Source organism: Poecilia mexicana, unplaced genomic scaffold, assembly GCF_051168715.1.
Source record: "Poecilia mexicana isolate PSO_F unplaced genomic scaffold, ASM5116871v1 scaffold_13, whole genome shotgun sequence".
NCBI classification, from domain to species: Eukaryota; Metazoa; Chordata; class Actinopteri; order Cyprinodontiformes; family Poeciliidae; genus Poecilia; species Poecilia mexicana.
In genome coordinates this window covers 7,325,456-7,343,441 of record NW_028263382.1, presented here as the reverse complement: position 1 = coordinate 7,343,441, position 17,986 = coordinate 7,325,456, and the positions used below count along the sequence as shown (strand labels likewise).

At 40.7% G+C, this 17,986-nt stretch overlaps 1 protein-coding gene and 1 long non-coding RNA gene across 3 annotated transcripts in view; one reads left to right on the top strand and one right to left on the bottom strand.

Moving 5' to 3' along the window:
• The window catches only part of prx (periaxin), a 26,834-nt gene extending 10,512 nt beyond the window's left edge, over window positions 1-16,322 (top strand). The window contains exons 4-9 of one of the 2 annotated variants that reach the window (XM_014993182.2): window positions 428-553; window positions 909-1,068; window positions 1,953-2,146; window positions 2,516-2,736; window positions 2,829-14,101; window positions 14,290-16,322. In XM_014993182.2, the coding sequence (XP_014848668.2) occupies window positions 524-553; window positions 909-1,068; window positions 1,953-2,146; window positions 2,516-2,736; window positions 2,829-14,101; window positions 14,290-14,561 (12,150 nt within the window). In that variant the 5' untranslated portion in view covers window positions 428-523 and the 3' untranslated portion in view covers window positions 14,562-16,322. Of the gene's footprint in view, window positions 1-427; window positions 554-908; window positions 1,069-1,952; window positions 2,147-2,515; window positions 2,737-2,828; window positions 14,102-14,199 lie in introns of both variants that reach the window. The other variant, XM_088011626.1, reaches the window with a different exon arrangement.
• Window positions 1-17,986, bottom strand: part of LOC148155731 (uncharacterized) — a 22,247-nt gene extending 4,261 nt beyond the window's left edge. The window contains exon 1 of the long non-coding RNA XR_015765039.1: window positions 17,863-17,986. This is a non-coding gene — a long non-coding RNA (uncharacterized LOC148155731). The remainder of the gene's footprint in view (window positions 1-17,862) is intronic.

The window sequence follows — 17,986 nt, the reverse complement described above, 5'->3', positions numbered from 1 at the left end:
TCCAGAACGCTGCTGCTGGCGTTCTGACTAAAACCAGGAAGATGGAGAACATCACCTGGTTCTACAATCCTTCCGCTGAGAGAATGGACTTTAAAATGCTGTTGTTGTTTATAAATCACTGAACGATCTGCTGGTGTTGTATCAACCCTCCAGACCTCTCAGGTCTTCTGGTTCTGGTTCAGCTCTACAACCAGAACCAAACATGGAGAAGCAGCATTCAGCTTCTATGCACCACAAATCTGGAACAGACTTTCTGAAAACTTCAGGTTTTTTGGGGGGGGAGGTTTTCTAAAATTTGTGCCAGTTTTCCTATGAGGAAATCTACCAGTTGCTGCTTTTATAGCCAATACTGTCACATTATTGATCGCCTCAGATAAATGCTGTGTTGAGTCGATCAGAAAGAGTGATTGTTTTTTTCTGTCTGCAGGTGCAGAAGGAGAAACTACATGCAGAGCTGAAGCAGGTTTTGAGTCAGAAAAGAAGTCATTTACAAGAGTCGACCTGCAAACTGGCCAAACCCGAGATGGACTCAGAGTCTGCAGAAGAACAGACGGTAAGCAGGGCAGCATTAATCCCACATTTTGATTCATAAACGGGTTTTCATGAAGTAAATTCTGTCAACACGGGGTTTCCCACAGAAACCTACACCAGTCATCCAGCGGCCGTCTGTGGTCTGGAGTTAAAAATGTTTAAAGTCGGCAGAAATTTTTAAAATATGACCAAGTAATTGTAAATGTGTTATTGGAAGGCCTTAACAAAACAAAACCACCAGCAATAAAGTCTTTAAAAAAACGCAAATATAAAAAAAAAACGATGCTCAGCCTGGTGGCAGTCCTGCGACACCAAACCCCCAGAAAAACATCTGCAGTGTCTCTGGATGTGAGGATTTGTTTCCTTGTGTCTGTCAGAGTGTGGAGGAAATCTCCAAGGCTGTGGAGATCGTGGTGGAGACGGAGGCGGAGGCCGGAGCCAGCGGCTACAGCGTGACGGGTGGAGGACAGCACGGGATCTTTGTCAAAGACGTCCTCAAAGACTCTCCGGCTGCTAAACACCTGAGTCTGCAGCAAGGTACCGTATTCCCCGGACTACAGGGAGCAGCGGATTATAAGGCACAGGGTCAAAGAATCGTCTGTGTTCAACCTTTTCTCATATATAAAGGGATCCGGACTGCAAAGCCCGTTTGTAACCCTTCTGTATTCGTCTCAGGTCCAGTAGGTTGATTCACGACAGACACGTTCAGGTTTACTGTGTTTATTCTAAGAAAAGAGGAAATAAAGGTGGTGGTTAACTTCAGTCCAGACAGTAACAGAAAAATCTCGTGTATTTAACATAAATTCACATCATTAATGCACGTAACTAATCCGATCTCTAGCATAAATAACAATGACTCTTGTGTTTTAGTACAGGAAATAAAATCCACATGCAACATTCAAACATTATCACACAGTTGATAAGTGAAACATTGATTCGTATCAGAAATTAAATCTTACCAAACAGGAAAACTAGGTGTCTTTTTTATTCTTTTTAAACAGCAAACATGCTAAATCTGTCATTTTCGGGCCATTGTAGAAAAAAATAGTAGTACATTTCTGCCAAAAAGCTTTTCCAAATGTTTTGAGAGTAATCTCAGAAATTTGTTAGAGATATAAATTTTCCACATAATTGGAAATTTCTGAATTTCAAATGTTGAAAATGTCCTTTCAAAAAAAATTCTGGAAATTCTGATTTTGACATTTTTGAGCTTCCATATCTGACTAAAAAGTTACTTGTAAGTTAGTTTTGTTCAATTTAAAGTGTACTAAGAGATTTTCACTCGAAACAATATTAAAATACTTGGTAATATTTTGTGTTTTTACAGTGTAGAAGAGTAATTTATGGTAAAACCTTTACAGTTATGCCCCCTGATTTTGGTATTTTCTGATGTACTGATTGATTGATAATCTCCTCTGAAGGTGATCAGCTGCTGAGTGCGAAGGTCTACTTTGACAATGTGCGCTATGAGGACGCGCTGAAGATCCTTCAGTGCGCAGAGCCATATAAGGTCAGCTTCCAGGTCAAGAGGACCGTTCCTAAAGCTGACGTCAGCGTCCGGCCAAGAGTTCCCAGCCTGGAGGTCAAAGGTCCCAAGGCCAAGATGGCTAAAATGGTAACCAGATGTTTTCTTAAACAGACTTGCATTTTAGAGGAGGAACTGGTTGACCTAATTGTTCTGTTTTCAAACTGAACTTGGAGAGAAACAACTAAATGTTCTCCCTCTACTGATACTAACTTTTACTTGTACCGTTCCAGTTCTTTTGGATTCCCCTGCATGTTTACATCTCCTCGCGTTCTGATTGGCTACACGTCACATTCAACAGGAATAATTCCACTATAACTGCAATATCGTTCCAAAACAATCCAACAAAAATATCTTTTAAGTTACAAAGAGGTTCAGCAACAAAACTGTTCCAAACTTCTTCAAACTGCGTTTATCCACTGGAAAACCACATTCAGAACATTTGCTTTTCTGTTCCAGAGTGTGAAAGGCATGAAACCATTTAAGATCCAGAAAAAAAGAGGGGGTCGTTTTGGTCTGAAGAGGCTGAAAGAGAAGCGCAAGGAGGAGCTGGTGATCGAGGGAACGCCCCCACCAGCTGAGGTTGACGTGGAGTTTTCACTTCCCAAGTTAAACCAGAGGAAGAGTGACGTAGAGGTCAGAGGAACAGGGAGCGTTGGAAAGGCAAAATCGAGGATCAGGTTAGTTTAGCTCCGACAAATACTGTTCTGGTTGGATGTTAAATTCACATCCAGGTTTCTGCTTACAGTTCGGACTGTGGGTGTGTTTTCAGGTTCCCCCATATGAAAGCGAAGGGACGCAGTGGTGTGGGAGGAAAACTGGAACTTGAAGAACAAGAGAGCATCCCTCCATCTGAAATACCTGGAGCTAAAGTGAAAGCCAAAGGAAAGGGACACAAGTTTGGGATCGTATTTCCCAAGACGAAACACGCAAAGTCGGGTTCTTCCTCGGGAAGCGTGGAGCTCAGGCCTCCAGAGATAAACATCCAGCCGCCGTCGGTGGAGGTCGGTTTGTCTGGAAAAAAAGACAAAGACGTTGAGAAGAGAGGCTCAAGGTTCAGCCCCCCAGATGTGGAGTTTGCCCTGCCCTCAGGAAAAGCCGAGGCGTCTCTGCCCAGCGTGAAGGGAAATGCGGAGATCAAGGCTCCTAAAGTAGACGTCAAAGGAGAAGCTGATGTCGGCAAGGAAGATGCAAAACTCAGAATACCAAAGTTGAAACTACCCAAAATCAGACTCTCACGCCACTCGGATGAGATTGACGGTGAAATCAAGGTGAAAGCGGAGGGAGTGAAAGTACCTGACATCAAAACCCCAACAGCTGAAATTAGAGGTGATGGAGAATTTAGTGTTCCTAACGTGGTCACCAAACCAAAAATTAAAGGAGACGTATCAGGAAAAGCTGCCTCAGTTCAAATACCCTCACTAGATATTTCTTTGCCAAAGGGAAAGTCTGACACAAGTTATTCAGTCCAAGGGCTTGAAGGAGCAGGGAAGTCAGAGATCAACATGCCTTCTATCAACATCTCTGTACCCGATGCTGGTCTGGAGTTTGATTCAGCTCAGAGAATTCCCGATGAAGTGGAGGGAACTGTGAAAGGGCCCAAAATCTCTCTGCCAAAGGTTGACATCTCCTTACCAAAGATGGAAGCTCCTGGTGTCAATATTAAAGGCCCAGGAGGCAGAGGAAAGTTCAACCCACCTTCTGTTGACGTCTCTTTTCCAACGATGAAATCGGACGGTGCGAATGTGGACATGGACTATTACGTTGGTGGTGACGGAAAGTTTAAGCTGCCTGATTTTGACGTAACTCTTCCTAAAATGAATTCATCAGACGCAGAAGGAGACATGGAAGTGGGATTCAAGTTGCCCAAAGTTGATTTAACTCTTCCAAAAAGCAACGCAGGAGCAGTTGACGGTGAAGGAAAGGGACAATTTCAGCTGCCATCTGTTGATGTCTCGCTGCCTAAACTGAAGGCAGGCAAAGTGGAAGTTGGCACTGAAGGCCAAAAAGTGAAAGGTGGCAAATTTGAAATGCCTGGTATTCCATTGGCTAAAGGAGAAATAAAGGGAGACATTGAGGGGGACAAATTCAAAATGCCTTCGATCGACGTGTCTCTGCCAAAACTTAAACCAGAAGGTCTCGTAAAAACCCCTAAGCTCGAGGTTGAATGTGAAATTCCTGTGCCTTCTGTAAATATCTCTGTGCCAAGAGGAAAGGCAGAGGGCGATGTTGAAATAGGAAGTCCAGACACAAAAGGAGGAAAGTTCAAAATGCCTTCTGTCAACATCAGACTCCCAAAAATGGCAACAGCTGGGGCTGAGGTTGACATTAAAGGAGAGAAAACTACGCTGCCATCAGCAGATGTTTCTCTACCTAAACCCAAGGCTGAGCTCGATATTGAAGGAAAAGTCGAAGGAGGCAAATTCAACATGCCTTCTGTAAACATTTCTCTCCCAAAGATGAAACTTCCTGAAGGAGATGTGAAACTAGAAGCTCCCGAACTTCCAAAGATCGACCTTTCGCTTCCGACATCAAGGGAACAAGGCAGTGTGGATCTGGAGGGAAAAGGTGGCGCCAAATTTAAGAAGCCAACGTTTGACATCTCATTGCCTAAGGGGAAAACTGAAGACAGAGAACTAGATGTTAAAGAACCTGCAGTCAAAGGAGGAGCAAAATTCAACATGCCATCTCTTGACATCTCTCTCCCTACAATAAAACCACCTGAGGGGGGAACTGACATCGACATTGAAGGTCATGAATTTAATATCAAATCACCTACAGCTACTGTCAATTTAAAAGGAACCGGGATCAAAGAAGGGAAAATGAATTTGCCTACAAAAGATATTTCTCTTCCAAAAGAAAAAGTAGAGGGGAAGATAACTGTTGAAGGAAAAGGAGGGAACTTAAAGATGCCTTTGCTTGATGTGTCCCTTCCAAAAGTGAAGATGCCTGAGGAGAACATTGAAATCGGAGGACAGTCTGCTGACATCTCACTTCCAAAAGGACAATTAGATGTGGACATAGGAACTAAAACTAAAGGAGGGCATTTTCATTTACCCTCAGTTGACGTTTCCCTACCTAAAATAAAATCAAAGCGAGGTGAAATCAACATCGAAGGGCCAGAAATTATAAGTGGAGAAGTAAAAGCACCAACTATCGACATCTCCCTACCACAAGGAACACTGGAAGCTGACGTTGATTTTGATGGTGAAGGTAAAATGACTGGATTCAATGTGCCATCTGTAGACATTGACTTACCCAGTGTTAAAATTCCAGAACACTTTCAAGGTCCAAAAGTCAAAGCTGACAAATTCGAAATGCCCAGAATTGATCTCTCATTGCCTAGAGGGAAAAAACATGGAAACATTGATATTGAGATCCACTCTGGAGTAGATGGAAACTTTGAAATACTTTCTGGTGATGCTAAACTTCCTAAAGGAAAAGGCAAATTTGGCGTAAATATTAAAGGACCGGAGGGAAAAGCAGGAAAACTCAAAATGCCCAAATTTAAAGTTTCAGCTCCAAAATTGGACGTACCAGAAGGTGACATCAAAGTGCAAGGACCAGACATTAAAGGAAAGATTGAAATGCCAGCTGTTGACATTTCATCTCCTGAAGGAACAATAGAAGGAGATCTTGACAGTCATGGAGCAAAAGGAGCCAAATTTGACATACCTTCGTTAAACATTAACCTTCCAAAGATAAAATCCAGAGAAGCTGGTATTGACATTAAAGGGCTTAAAGGTGAAGGAAAAACATTTGACGTGCCATCAATGGATATTTCAGCACCTAAAATAAAATCTCCAGAGGTAGATGTCGGCCTCCAGGGTCCAGATGTTGACATTTCACTTCCAAAACCAAAAGCCGACTTTGAGATTGATGTTAAAGACGCTGAAATAAAAGGAGGAAAGACAAAAATGCCAACATTTGACATTTCAATGCCAAAGGTAAACTTTCCTGAAGGTGAAGTCAAAGTAAAGGGTCCTGACTTCAAGGGCAAGAAGATTGAGATGCCAGACATTGATATTTCGCTGCCTAAAGGAAAATCAGATATAGAAACTGATGGGCATGGCTGGAAAGGCGGGAAGTTTCACATACCCTCTGTTGATTTTTCTCTACCAAAGATAAAAGCTAAAGGACCAGAGGTCAACGTAGAAGGGCCTGAACTTAAACAAGGAGACATCAACATGCCTGACATTGACCTTTCTCTTCCAAAAGGAAAAGTTGATATCGACCTCAATATCGAAAATACTGAAGTAAAAGGAGGAAAATTCAAAATACCCAAATTTGATATTTCCCTTCCAAAGACAAACCTTACAGAGGGCCATGTTGACATTTCTCTACCCAAAGTAAAAGGAGAAGTTGACATTGATGGTCAAATGGACAAAGAGGCCAAATTTCAGCTGCCTTCTCTTGATGTTTCTCTCCCTAAATTAAAAGCAAAAGGAGCTGACATTGATCTCGAAGGTCCAAACCTAAAAGGCGACATCACACTACCAAAGGGCAAAGTGGAGTGTGATCTGAGCCTCAAAGGCCCTGATGTAAAAGGAGGATTTAACTTGCCAACTGTGGACATCTCATTTCCCAAAGGAAAAACTGGTGGAGACTTTGATGTTGAAAGTTCAGAGATAAGAGGTGGAAAGTTAAAAATGCCAAAATTTGATGTCTCCTTTCCCAAAGTAAGTCTTCCAGAGGGTGATATCAGAATAAAAGACCCAAATATCAAGGGAGAGAAGCTTGACATGCCAGACCTTGATATATCAATCCCTAAAGGAAAAGCAAAAGGGGAAATTGAAGCCGGAGGACATGCTGGTAAAGGAAGCAAGTTCCAAATGCCCTCAGTTGACATTTCTCTTCCTAAAATAAAAGGTAAAGGACCAGAGCTGAGTGGTGAAGTTCAAGGCGGAAAGGTAAATTTGCCTTCAGTGGATGTTTCTGCACCTAAACTGAAGTCTCCTGAATTAAATGTTGGTCTTCAGGGTCCGGATGTGAATGTTGACGTTTCACCATCATCATTTAAAGTAGAGGGTGATGTTAACACTGAAGGAGTGGACATAAAAGGAGGGAAGTTCAAGATGCCAAAATTCGACGTTTCTTTACCAAAGATTACGCTCCCAAAGGTTGATTCCAACATTGAATGTCCAGAGATTAAAGGAAAAACAAAAATTACAACTGATGATATTTCACTTCCAAAAGCTAAGGGACCAGAGGTCAACTTTGAGGGTCCTGAAATTGAAGGTGGGAAGATAAATTTACCATCTCTTGATATTTCACTTCCCAAAACACAGTCTCCTGATATAGATGCTAGTCTCAAGGCCCCTGATCTAAAGGGAGGAAAAATCAAAATACCTGCTGTTAATGTCTCCCTCCCCAAAGGAAAGGTCGATGGTGACTTTGATATGGAGGGCCCTGAGATGAAGGGTGGGAAGTTTAAATTACCAAAATTTGATATCTCCTTACCAAAGGTTACTCTCCCAAAGACTGATGTCAGAGTTGAAGGGCCAGACATGAAAGGAGAAATGGAAGTACCATCTGCTGATATTTCACTGCCCAAACCAAAGACAGATGTAGAAGTTGATGTAGGCAGTGGTAAAAGCAAGTTTCACTTGCCCTCGGTTGATATCTCTTTCCCTACAATCAAAGGAAAGGAAGCCAATGTTGACATTCAAGGACCTAAAATCAAGGGTGACATGTCACTCCCTAAAATCAAGTCTCCAGACATGGATATTGCCATCAAAGGCCCTGACATTGAAGGAGGAAAGGTTGACCTACCAAGTGTGGATGTTTCACTTCCTAAAGGTGAAATAGAAGCCAATGTCATGGCAGAAGGAATTGAAGTGAAAGGAGGAAAATTTAAGATGCCAAAATTTGATGTTTCTCTCCCAAAGATTACTGCCCCAAAGGTTGACATCAATGTAGAAGGACCAGATATGAAAGGGAAAATTGAGAAGCCGACCACTGACATTTCACTACCAAAAGCAGATGTAGATATAAATGTTGAAAGGGGTAAAGGGGGCAAATTTCATATGCCCACAGTGGATTTCTCTCTTCCAAGGCTCAAAGCAAAGGGAGCTGACATTGAGATTGAAAAACCTGACATCAAGGGTGATTTGTCTCTACCTAAAGTTAAGTGTCCAGAGGTAGATATCAGTCTTAGAGGCCCAGAGGTTGAAGTAGGAAAGGTAGTTCAATCAACCCCAGACATCTCATACCCCAAAGGGAAACTTGAAGGTGGCATAGAGGTTGAGGGCTCTGAGGTGAAGGGGGGTAAACTTAAAATGCCAAAAATTGACATGTCTTTACCAAAAGTTAATCTCCCTGAGGGTGATTTGAAGATAAAAGGCCCAGAGTTCAAAACAGGAAAAATTGAGTTGCCAGACATTGATTTATCACTTCCCAAAGGAAAAGTAAAAGGAGACATTGCAACTGAAGGACATGTTGGAAAGGGAGGCAAATTCCACATGCCAAACATTGACATCTCTCTTCCTAAAATGAAAACCAAAGGAACTGAGATAAATGTTGAAGGTCCAGAATTTAAGGGTGGACAACTCAACATACCTGAAGCTAACATTTCACTTCCAAAAGAAAATATTGATCCTGACCTCAGCATTAGAGGTCCGGAATTAAAAGGGGGAAAAGTAAATCTGCCCAAAGTTGATATTTCACTTCCAAAATTTAGTCTACCAGAGGGTGCTGTTAAAGTCAAAGGACCTGATGTTAAGGGAAAACTTGAAATCCCAGCCACTGATATCTCAACTTCTACAGGAAAAGTTGAGGGAGACATAGATATTCAGGGACAAAGTGACAAAAAAGGCAAGTTTCAACTGCCCTCAATAGATATCTCTCTTCCTAAAATAAAAACAAAAGGAGTTGATATGGATATTGAAGTATCCAAACCCAAAGGTGAAATATCACTTCAAAGTGGACAATTTGAGGGTGATTTAAATGTTGAAGGACCTAAAGTTAAAGGTAGTAAACTTAAAATGCCCACATTTGATGTCTCGTTGCCCAAAGTCAATCTTCCAGAAGGTGAGCTGAAAATGAAAGGACCTGAAATGAAGGGAGGAAATATTGATATGCCAGATGTTGACATATCACTCCCAGGGGGTAAAGCAGGAGGAGAAATTGAAACTGGAATGCTTTCCAACAAAGAAGGCAAGTTTCACATGCCTTCAATTGACATTACTCTTCCTAAAATAAAAGTTAAGGGGCCTCATGTAAATGTAGATGGTCCTGAAATTGAAGGAGGAAAAATCAAAATGCCTGCTGTTGATGTCTCCCTCCCCAAAGGAAACACTGATATTGACCTTGATGTTGAGCCCCCTGAGATGAAGGGTGGGACGTTTAAATTACCAAAATTTGATATCTCCTTACCAAAGGTTACTCTCCCCAAGGCTGATGCCAGTGTTGGAGGGCCAGACAGAAAAGGAGAAATTGAAGTACCAGCTGCTGACATTTCACTTCCAAAAGCAAAGACAGATGTAGAAATGAATGTCAACACAGGTACAAGCAGCAAGTTTCACATTCCCTCGGTTGATCTGTCCCTTCCTAAAATCAAAGGAAAGGGAGATGTTGATATTCAAGGGCCTAAAATCAAGGGTGATTTATCGTTTCCTAAAGTCAAATCTCCAGAAGTAGATGTCAACCTCAAAAGCCCAGAGGTTGAAGGAGGGAAAATTAACTTACCAGCTGTTGATATTTCACTCCCCAAAGGAAAAGTCGAAGGCGACTATGAGTTTGAGGGTAAGAAGGGTAAGTTTAAAATGCCAAAAATTGATGTGTCTTTACCGAAGGTGAGCCTTCCTGAAGGGAATGTTAAAATTAAAGGCCCAGACATCAAGGCAGGAAACATTGAGATGCCAGACATTGATTTATCTCTTCCAAAACCAAAGGTTGAAGGAGAAATTGACACTGATACTAAGAAAGGAGGCAAGTTTCATATGCCTTCTTTGCATCTTCCTGACATGAAAGCAAAGGAACCGCAAGCCAACATAAAAGGTCCTGAAATTGATGTTGATATCAAGGGTCCAGATGTAAAAGGAGGAACAGGTGGAAAGTTCCACATGCCAACTCTTGACATAAATATACCCAAATTTGATCTGGACCCAAGCCTTCCATCTGGGTCAAAGGATAAAGGCCTTAAAGTCGACATCAGTGGACCTGATGCATCTGGAGATTTGGAGATGCCGGGTCTGAAAGGTGATCTCAAACAAGCACAACTGAAGGTTAAGACTGAAGATGTAGAAGGTCCAGGTGGATCATTGAAACTTCCCTCAGTCAAGCTACCAACAGTTGACATCTCAGCCCCAAAAGTGGATCTAGACTTTGGCCTTAACAAACCTAAAGGTGATGATATTGAAGTTGAACTTTTGAAAGCAGAGGGAGGAAGACCTTCCTCAGGTGGCAGCTTTGATTTGCCTGATGTCTCACTCAAAGTGCCTAGTTTCACTTTCCCCCGGTTTGGTGTAAAGTCAAAGAGTGGTGATTTGGAGGCATCTGGACTCAAGGGAGATATTTCCCTCCATCCGCCAAATGTCGAAGGAGAGATGAGGGCACCATCAGTGGAATTTGATGGGGATGGAAAAGTCAAAATGAAGAAACCAAAAATAAAAATGCCTTCATTTGGAATTTCTAAAAAAGATACAGATGTTTCAATGTCTTGTCCTGATGTGGATGTTAACCTGAAAAAAGGAAAAGCTGACCTTCCTCACCTGGATTTCAGGACTGAGAGCCCAGACAAGGCAAAACATAAAGTAAAGTTTCCAAAGTTCAAAATGTCATCTCCAAAGGTTGAACTTCCAGAAGGAGAGGTTGTTGCTAAAGGGGAAGCTAAAGTGGATAGAAAGAGTGGCTTTCATGCACCTGATGTCACTCTCAAGTTACCAAAGTTCTCAATCCCAGGATTTAGCTCCAAAGAAAAAGATTTAGGTAAACCAAGTAGTGAACTTCAAGACCAGGGCAAAGTCAAGATGCCTTCCGTTAAGCTGTCACTCCCAGAGGCTAAAACACCAGAGATGGAGGTTCTTCTACCTAAAACAGAAGTTAATGTTTCAGAAGCAGATATTAAAGGTTACGAAGGAAACCTTAAAATTCCCAAAATGCCTAAGATTGATGTTTCTATACCCAAAGTAGACCTTGATGTGTCTCTCCCAAAAGGTAAATCCCAAGAGATTGAAGGACCAGATATAGAACTTAAAGGAGGTGACGGAAAATTCAAAACGCCTCAAGTAACAATGCCAACATTAGATATGAGTCTTCCTAAAGGAAAACCTAAAGATCTCAATATACCTAAAACTGAAATAGAGGGTGATGGAGGGAAGTTTAAAATGCCTTACGTCAAAATGCCCACTGTTGATATAACTCTACCAAAGGCTGATATTTCACTGCCAAAAGCAGAATTGGAAGCCCCTGAAATTGAAATGGAGGGGACTGCAGAGCAAAAGTTTAAAATGCCCAGGGTTGACATCTCTCTTCCAAAGGGTAAACTCCAAGGGAATGAGGCACCTGAAACGGATGGAGAAAGAGGAAAAATAAAAATGCCTCACATAAAGATGCCACATGTTGATATCTTTCTCCCCAAGGGAAAAATTGAAGGTCCAGATGTGGAAATCAAAGGAGAAGGGGGAAAATTCAAGATGCCACAAATCAGCATGCCCTCTGTTGATGTTTCACTTTCTAAAGGAAAAGTTGAAGGTCCAAATGTTCAGATAGAGGGCACTTCTGAAGACAAACTAAAACTACCTCAATATAAAATGCCAAATGTTGAGGTTTCTCTCCCCAAGGGACAGATTGAAGGTCCAGATGTAGAGCTCAAAGGAGAAAAGGGAACTTTTAAGATGCCCCAGATTGGTATGCCATCTGTTGAAATAACCCTTCCCAAAGGAAAGGCTGAAGGTTTAGATATTGAAGGCAGTGGAGGAGCAAAATTCAAAACGCCATATGTAAAATTGCCGTCAGTTGACACATCCACATCTAAAGGAAAAACTGCTGACCCAGATGCTGGCATTACAGGAAATTTAGGTGGAAAATTCAAAGTGCCTCATGTAAAAATGCCAAATATGGATTTCTCAGTCAACAAAGGAAAAGATGGTCCAGAAGTGGAGATTGAGGGTGAAGGTGGAAAGCTTAAGATGCCACACTTTAGTATGCCTTCAGTTGATATATCATTACCCAAAGGAAGAATTGAGAGTCCTGATATTGAGATAGGAGGTACAGAGGGCAAAATAAAAATGCCTCACCTGAAAATGCCAAATGTTGACATCTCTTTACCTAAAGGTAATGCTGGCAAATTTGAAGGAACAGAGTTAAAAGTAGAGGGAAGCCTACCAGAAGTACCCTCTGGAGACATTTCTTTGCCAAAAGATAAAACTGCAGGCCTCAACACTGGCATTAAGAGTGAAGGAGGAAAATTCAAGTTGCCAAAAGTTGATATATCTTTTCCCGAAGTAAAACCTTCTGTGGAAGCTCCAGAGTTGGACATAAAGAGAGAAGGACAAGCCAAGATGCCAAATACAAGTACTGACAGACCTAGTGGGAAAACTGAGGTAGAGGGTGGAAAGATCAAACTACCCCATATAAAGATGCCTGAAGTTGATATTTCCCTTCCTAAAGGTAAAGGTAGTGAAGTCCCTACTATGAAGATGGAAGTTACAGGTCCAGATGCCAAACTTATGAAGGGAAAAATATCAATGCCAAAGGATAAAATACCCAAACCTGAGCCTGGGTTACAAGTGGTAACTCCAGATCTGAAGGCCGATTTAAATATTGAGGGAGAGAGCAAAGGTATAAAACTGAAAATGCCAACAATGGATATCGAAGGTCCAAAAGAAGATGTAGAACTGGACATAGGATTTCAAAAAGGGGAAGTTAAGATGGACAAGAAAAAAATTGTATTACCAGACCTGGATCTAAACACATCAGGAGCCGACAGCAAAGTTAAGAAGGGAAAGAAGGGTAAAAAATTCAAGATTGGAGTGCCAAAAATGAAAGGTGTTGAAGATGTAACCGCAGAAGTAAAGCACAGTGAGGATGTTGATGTCAAAAACAATGGCCATGCAACTGATAAATGTCAAGTTAACATCACAGCACCAGAGGTGACATTACCAAGCGTTAGTCTCAAAACAGGCTCAGGTACCAATGGAGGCCCGTCATCTTCCAGTAAAGAAGTCAAAGTACCTAGAATACCTGATATAGAGTTTGATATTGGTACATCACAAGATGAAGATGATGACAAAATAGAAACGGAGAAGAAAGTCAAGATCCCTAAATTTGGGGTCCCATTACCCTCCATCTCATCTCCTGAAGGAAGGATGGATATCCATGGACCAGAAATTCGGTATGAGGGTCCTAAAATGCCCAAAGTAAAGAAAGCGGTTTTTGTTTTGGTGAATCCAAATGAAACAGAGCAGGCATCTGCAAGCATTATCCCCCCAAACAAGAAGACAGCAGCTGAAGCTGAGTCAGAAGATGTCAAAGTGAAGATGCCCAAAGTCAAAAAGAAGTCAAGCTTTGGGAAGTCTAAAGATAAATCTGAAAGAGACGCAGAGGAAGAGGAAAAGTCAAAGGGAGCAAAGATTAAAATGCCCAAAGTTTCATTTTCGTCAGGCAAATCAGGGTCTGCTGATGTCACTTCGAAGGCAGACAGTTCAAGTCTCAATGGAGAAAAAGCTGAAACTCATCACAAGGATGATAAAGGGACATTCGGGGGCAAAATCAAACTTCCAAAGGTGGAGTTTACTAGTCTGTACAGCAAGATGGCATCAGGGGATAAAATGGGAAAGGACTCTTCATCAGAAGTAAAGGGTGACCTCCAAGGGGCTGAAACTCCAGACAAAATGGCCTTAAAGGAAGTGGTGTCATCTCATGCCCGAACGGAGATGTTGGACAGGGACAGTTCAGAGTCTCCACTGGGTTTTGGTCCAGAGTTCACATCAACAAAGATTCAGATGTGGAGCGAGGTGGAGAGCAAAAGCAAAGAGGGAGAGGAAAAGGAATCTACCTCCTGGTTCAAGGTCCCCAAGTTCACATTGAAGCCCCATGCCACAGGTAGGAGCAGACCCACCAGTAATGATCATTTGTAGTATCTACAGGATGTTCCTGAACCATTAACATCTCTCTTCCTGATTTGTTTTCTCTTACTGAAGACAAAGTTTTCTTTCAGTCCTGATTTCTTCACTTATCCTCCGCACTCTTCCTTGCTTCCTCTCGCATCTGTCCCTGTCTCCTGACCCCAGGCTTCCTCCAGATAACCCCGGAGGGCTCCCCTCTTGCCCAGCGCAGGGGCGAGCTGGGAGGGGAGGTGGACGTCTCTGGGTCCTTCTGTCTCCACACCTCAGGACTCGACTTCGCCAGCCAGCAAATGTCCGAAGAGCACCAAGTCTCTTCCACAGAGGAGGGAACTGTCACAACGGTCACCAAGACGACGAGAATCACCAGACACCTGGTTACCTCTGAGACTCGGACCGGCGAGTCTTCAGTAACTACTCACCAAGTGTCAGACTTTTAACTACTGAGAATGCTGTACTGATATCTTAAATAACTTTTGGTTTTCTTTGTTTTTGTGTTTTTTTAGACTGATGAGGTTGCAGTGTTATTTTAATGTGGGGAAAAATGAAAGTTTATCTTTTATATTTTAGCAGGTCAGTCATGATTGTGATGAAATACAAGGTCTTTTTATCAACCAGCGTTACTATCAGTATTACAACTAAAGAGTAATATATACCAGTTTTGTTTTTTTTTCATTTGACTATTTTTGTTGTTCATTTAGTTTTGTTAGGTTTGTCCTAATTATTTATCCAGTTTTGTTCAGTTTTGATAAACACACTAAATATCAACACGTCATCAATTATTTATTTTTGTTTATTCAAAGTGCGAATAACTTTACGCTCACCAGCAGAGTCGATGCAGTTCCAACAAGTCTGAACCGGAAGTGAGCCGCACCACTGATCCGCCATCTTGGTAGGCAAGTCCAGCACAAAGCATAGATGAACCAACAAAAAGAAAGCAGAGTACTCGAGAAATTGTTCGTATATTTTTATAAGTTAGAAAGGAACAAGGTAAGAGCCAGTTCTAAGCTTGTGCCTTGTTTGTTGTTGTCATAGCAACTGTCATGAAAGATACGTTACCTACCAAGATGGCTGTCAGCTACAATGTTCCCGGAAGTGTGATGTCACATGAGAACTATACATTGTACCAGATTTTTTTTTTTTTTTCATTTATGCTGATCAATCAGAAAATATACTGGATAGATTTATGTAAATATCTCTATATTATAGCGTTTTTTGTTTTGTTTTTTTGTTTTGTTTTTAAGCATTGTCCCTTCAAAATGTAATTATTTTCATATTCACCAGAGTTGGGTTTGTTTTTTCTTTTTTCTTTTTAATCTGAAGATCTCTTTTGTTGGTGTTGCAGGAAAAGTGTGAGGTTATAAAGATGATAGGCTGTTATTTTCTACGTAAGATTTATACTGAAGGCATTTAGTTGGTGCTACGTCCCAGAGTTTACCGCTGTGTGTACGCAGGATGCTCTGGACTCTTCTGCTCTGTGACCTCTGACCTTATAGTGGCAGATTTCTCTCAAACATTTAGGTCAACATGCTGCTAGCCTCTTTATATTTATATTTTCACTTTGCATCGCCTGGAAATTATTCAACAGTCTCATGATGGAGATTTTATTGTTGTTGCAAAAACGTAAAAATGAGACGATGGGAATTTAAGGGATTTAATTCAAAGAGTTCAACACAAAAAGGAACTGTAGATCTTATTTTTGGCTGCTACAATGAAACTAATTAAGGAGTGGCAAGCTTTAATTTGCTCAAAAGCCAAAGTGTAGCTTAATGTGTTTTGTGTGGTTAGTGCTACATAATATATAAGAAGTGCCTTTAACTGTTACCTTTATAAAACTGTCTGCCAGTAAGTCAATATATTCACCATTTTCATTTCTAAAATGAGGAAATACTGTTTAGATCAGAGAAAGGGATATTCAAAATATCAGCTGTAAAATATTTAAAGCATCTGAGAGCAAAATTGTGCTTTTCATTTGATTGTTGTTTAGTTTTCCTTTGGTAACTGAAAGGAAGCAACGTTTACCAGGGGAAAAATGTTTTTTAAAAAGCAAAGTAAAGTCAAGATAACATTGGGTCGGCTCTACAGGTGTTTTTACCTTTCTGGATGAATGAGGTGATCACATTTTCTCTTGTATTTTCAGATTTTCAGAACTAAGTGTTGTGCCAGAGCTGCATTGGAAAGACAATAAAATATTCACTCTTTTTGTTGTTTTTTTTTATTGCCATCTTCTTTGTGAACAATGAATGTCAGGGTAGCAAAGCCAACGTTTAGGGGAAGAAACATTTAAGTTTCCATTAAAACAGATTTTATTCCATCTGAAAATTCATAACTGCCACAATTTGTACGTTTAGTCAAAAACCGATTTAAATATCTGAATGGAATTAGTGAAGCTAATTTTATGTTAGAACGGCTTGCCATAAAGGCAGCACGTACTGGGTCCAGGCTACGTCACATCGATGCAGTAATTCATGCAAAAGGAGCCCCAACCAAATACTGAAGACATAGAAATGACAGTCTCAGTTTAATATATATACATCTGTATACTATTAATATTATGCTATATTCTAATTTTCTGAGACAGAATTTCTTTTTTGGGGGGAGAATTACTATTAATCCCCCTATCTATAAGCCATATTAATCAAAAGTGATATTTGTGATATTTTGTGTTTTATTTTCTGAAACTAGTGACTTCCACCTGATCTTTACTAGCTGTACCTGAATGAATGAAGAGTCAGATAAAAATCTGTGCAGCCCATCATGGAAAACTACACACGGATGCATGACGTCTTCCGGCGGTGTGTGTGTTTTGCAGCTCGTCTTCAGCGATGACGCAGTGAAAACGTATCTCCGCAATGTGTGTGTCTGAGGAGGATAAAAACTGATCTATGAGGAGCAAACAGTGCCACAGTCAGGGGGAAATGAAAAGGTTTGTCTGCAGTGTCACCAGCTGCACTTCCACATGGAAAACTCAAGATTGTTCTTTATTTTAACTGGTTCTTTTAAAGTAACACTTTGTGTTTTTGTTAGAATAAAACCTATTTTAATTATGATTTTTAGGTCATTTTATATACATGTGTATTGTACTTTCTGACATGTTTAGTTCAAAATTATTCATAATGGCAAATTTACAGTTAAAATTATTTTCTTTCAGCGATGAAGTTTGCTTTTTCTCAAACAATCCGAGATTAATCTCAAGATTTCTGAGGGTGTTTAAGAAAATTTCTGATTAATCAAAATTTATTTTGAGTTTTTTTTTTCAATTATAACTTCAAATTCTTAAATTTCCAAGTGTTATTTTTTTTAGAACTTTTCTGAAATTAATTTCAAAAGTTTTTCTTTATCTATTTTTTTTTACATTTAAAACTCAGACATTTCTGAGGTTGTTTTTTTTAACTTGAGTTTGAAAAGTTTGAAGATTTTTGACTTATGAAACTAAGAAATTTCCAATTATTTTTTTTTACATTGCGACTTTTGAAAAGTTTTCAAGTTCTTAAGCGTTTTATGTTTTTTCTAGATTTTTTTTTAGATTAATATCAACTTCTAATGAATTTTAATTACTATTTGTTTTCACAAAAATTCTGAGATTAATCTCTAGATTTTGACGGACTGATTCCCTGTTTTAATGTCCATGTAACCCGCCTTTGTATATTCCAGCTGCGATCGCCCATTTGAGGTAAAAAATAAAAAGCCTCCACTTCCGCGTGGCATTAACAACCCGTCATACACTTCCGCTGGCCTCACCTCTCCCTGCCATCTCTCCTCCCATCGGTGAGTGGGCTGCAGGTCCAACGCGCTCTCCGTCATCCGGCTGGCTGAGCGCACCGGAGGCGACTGAGGGACTGACTGCGGAAAGATGCGTCGATGC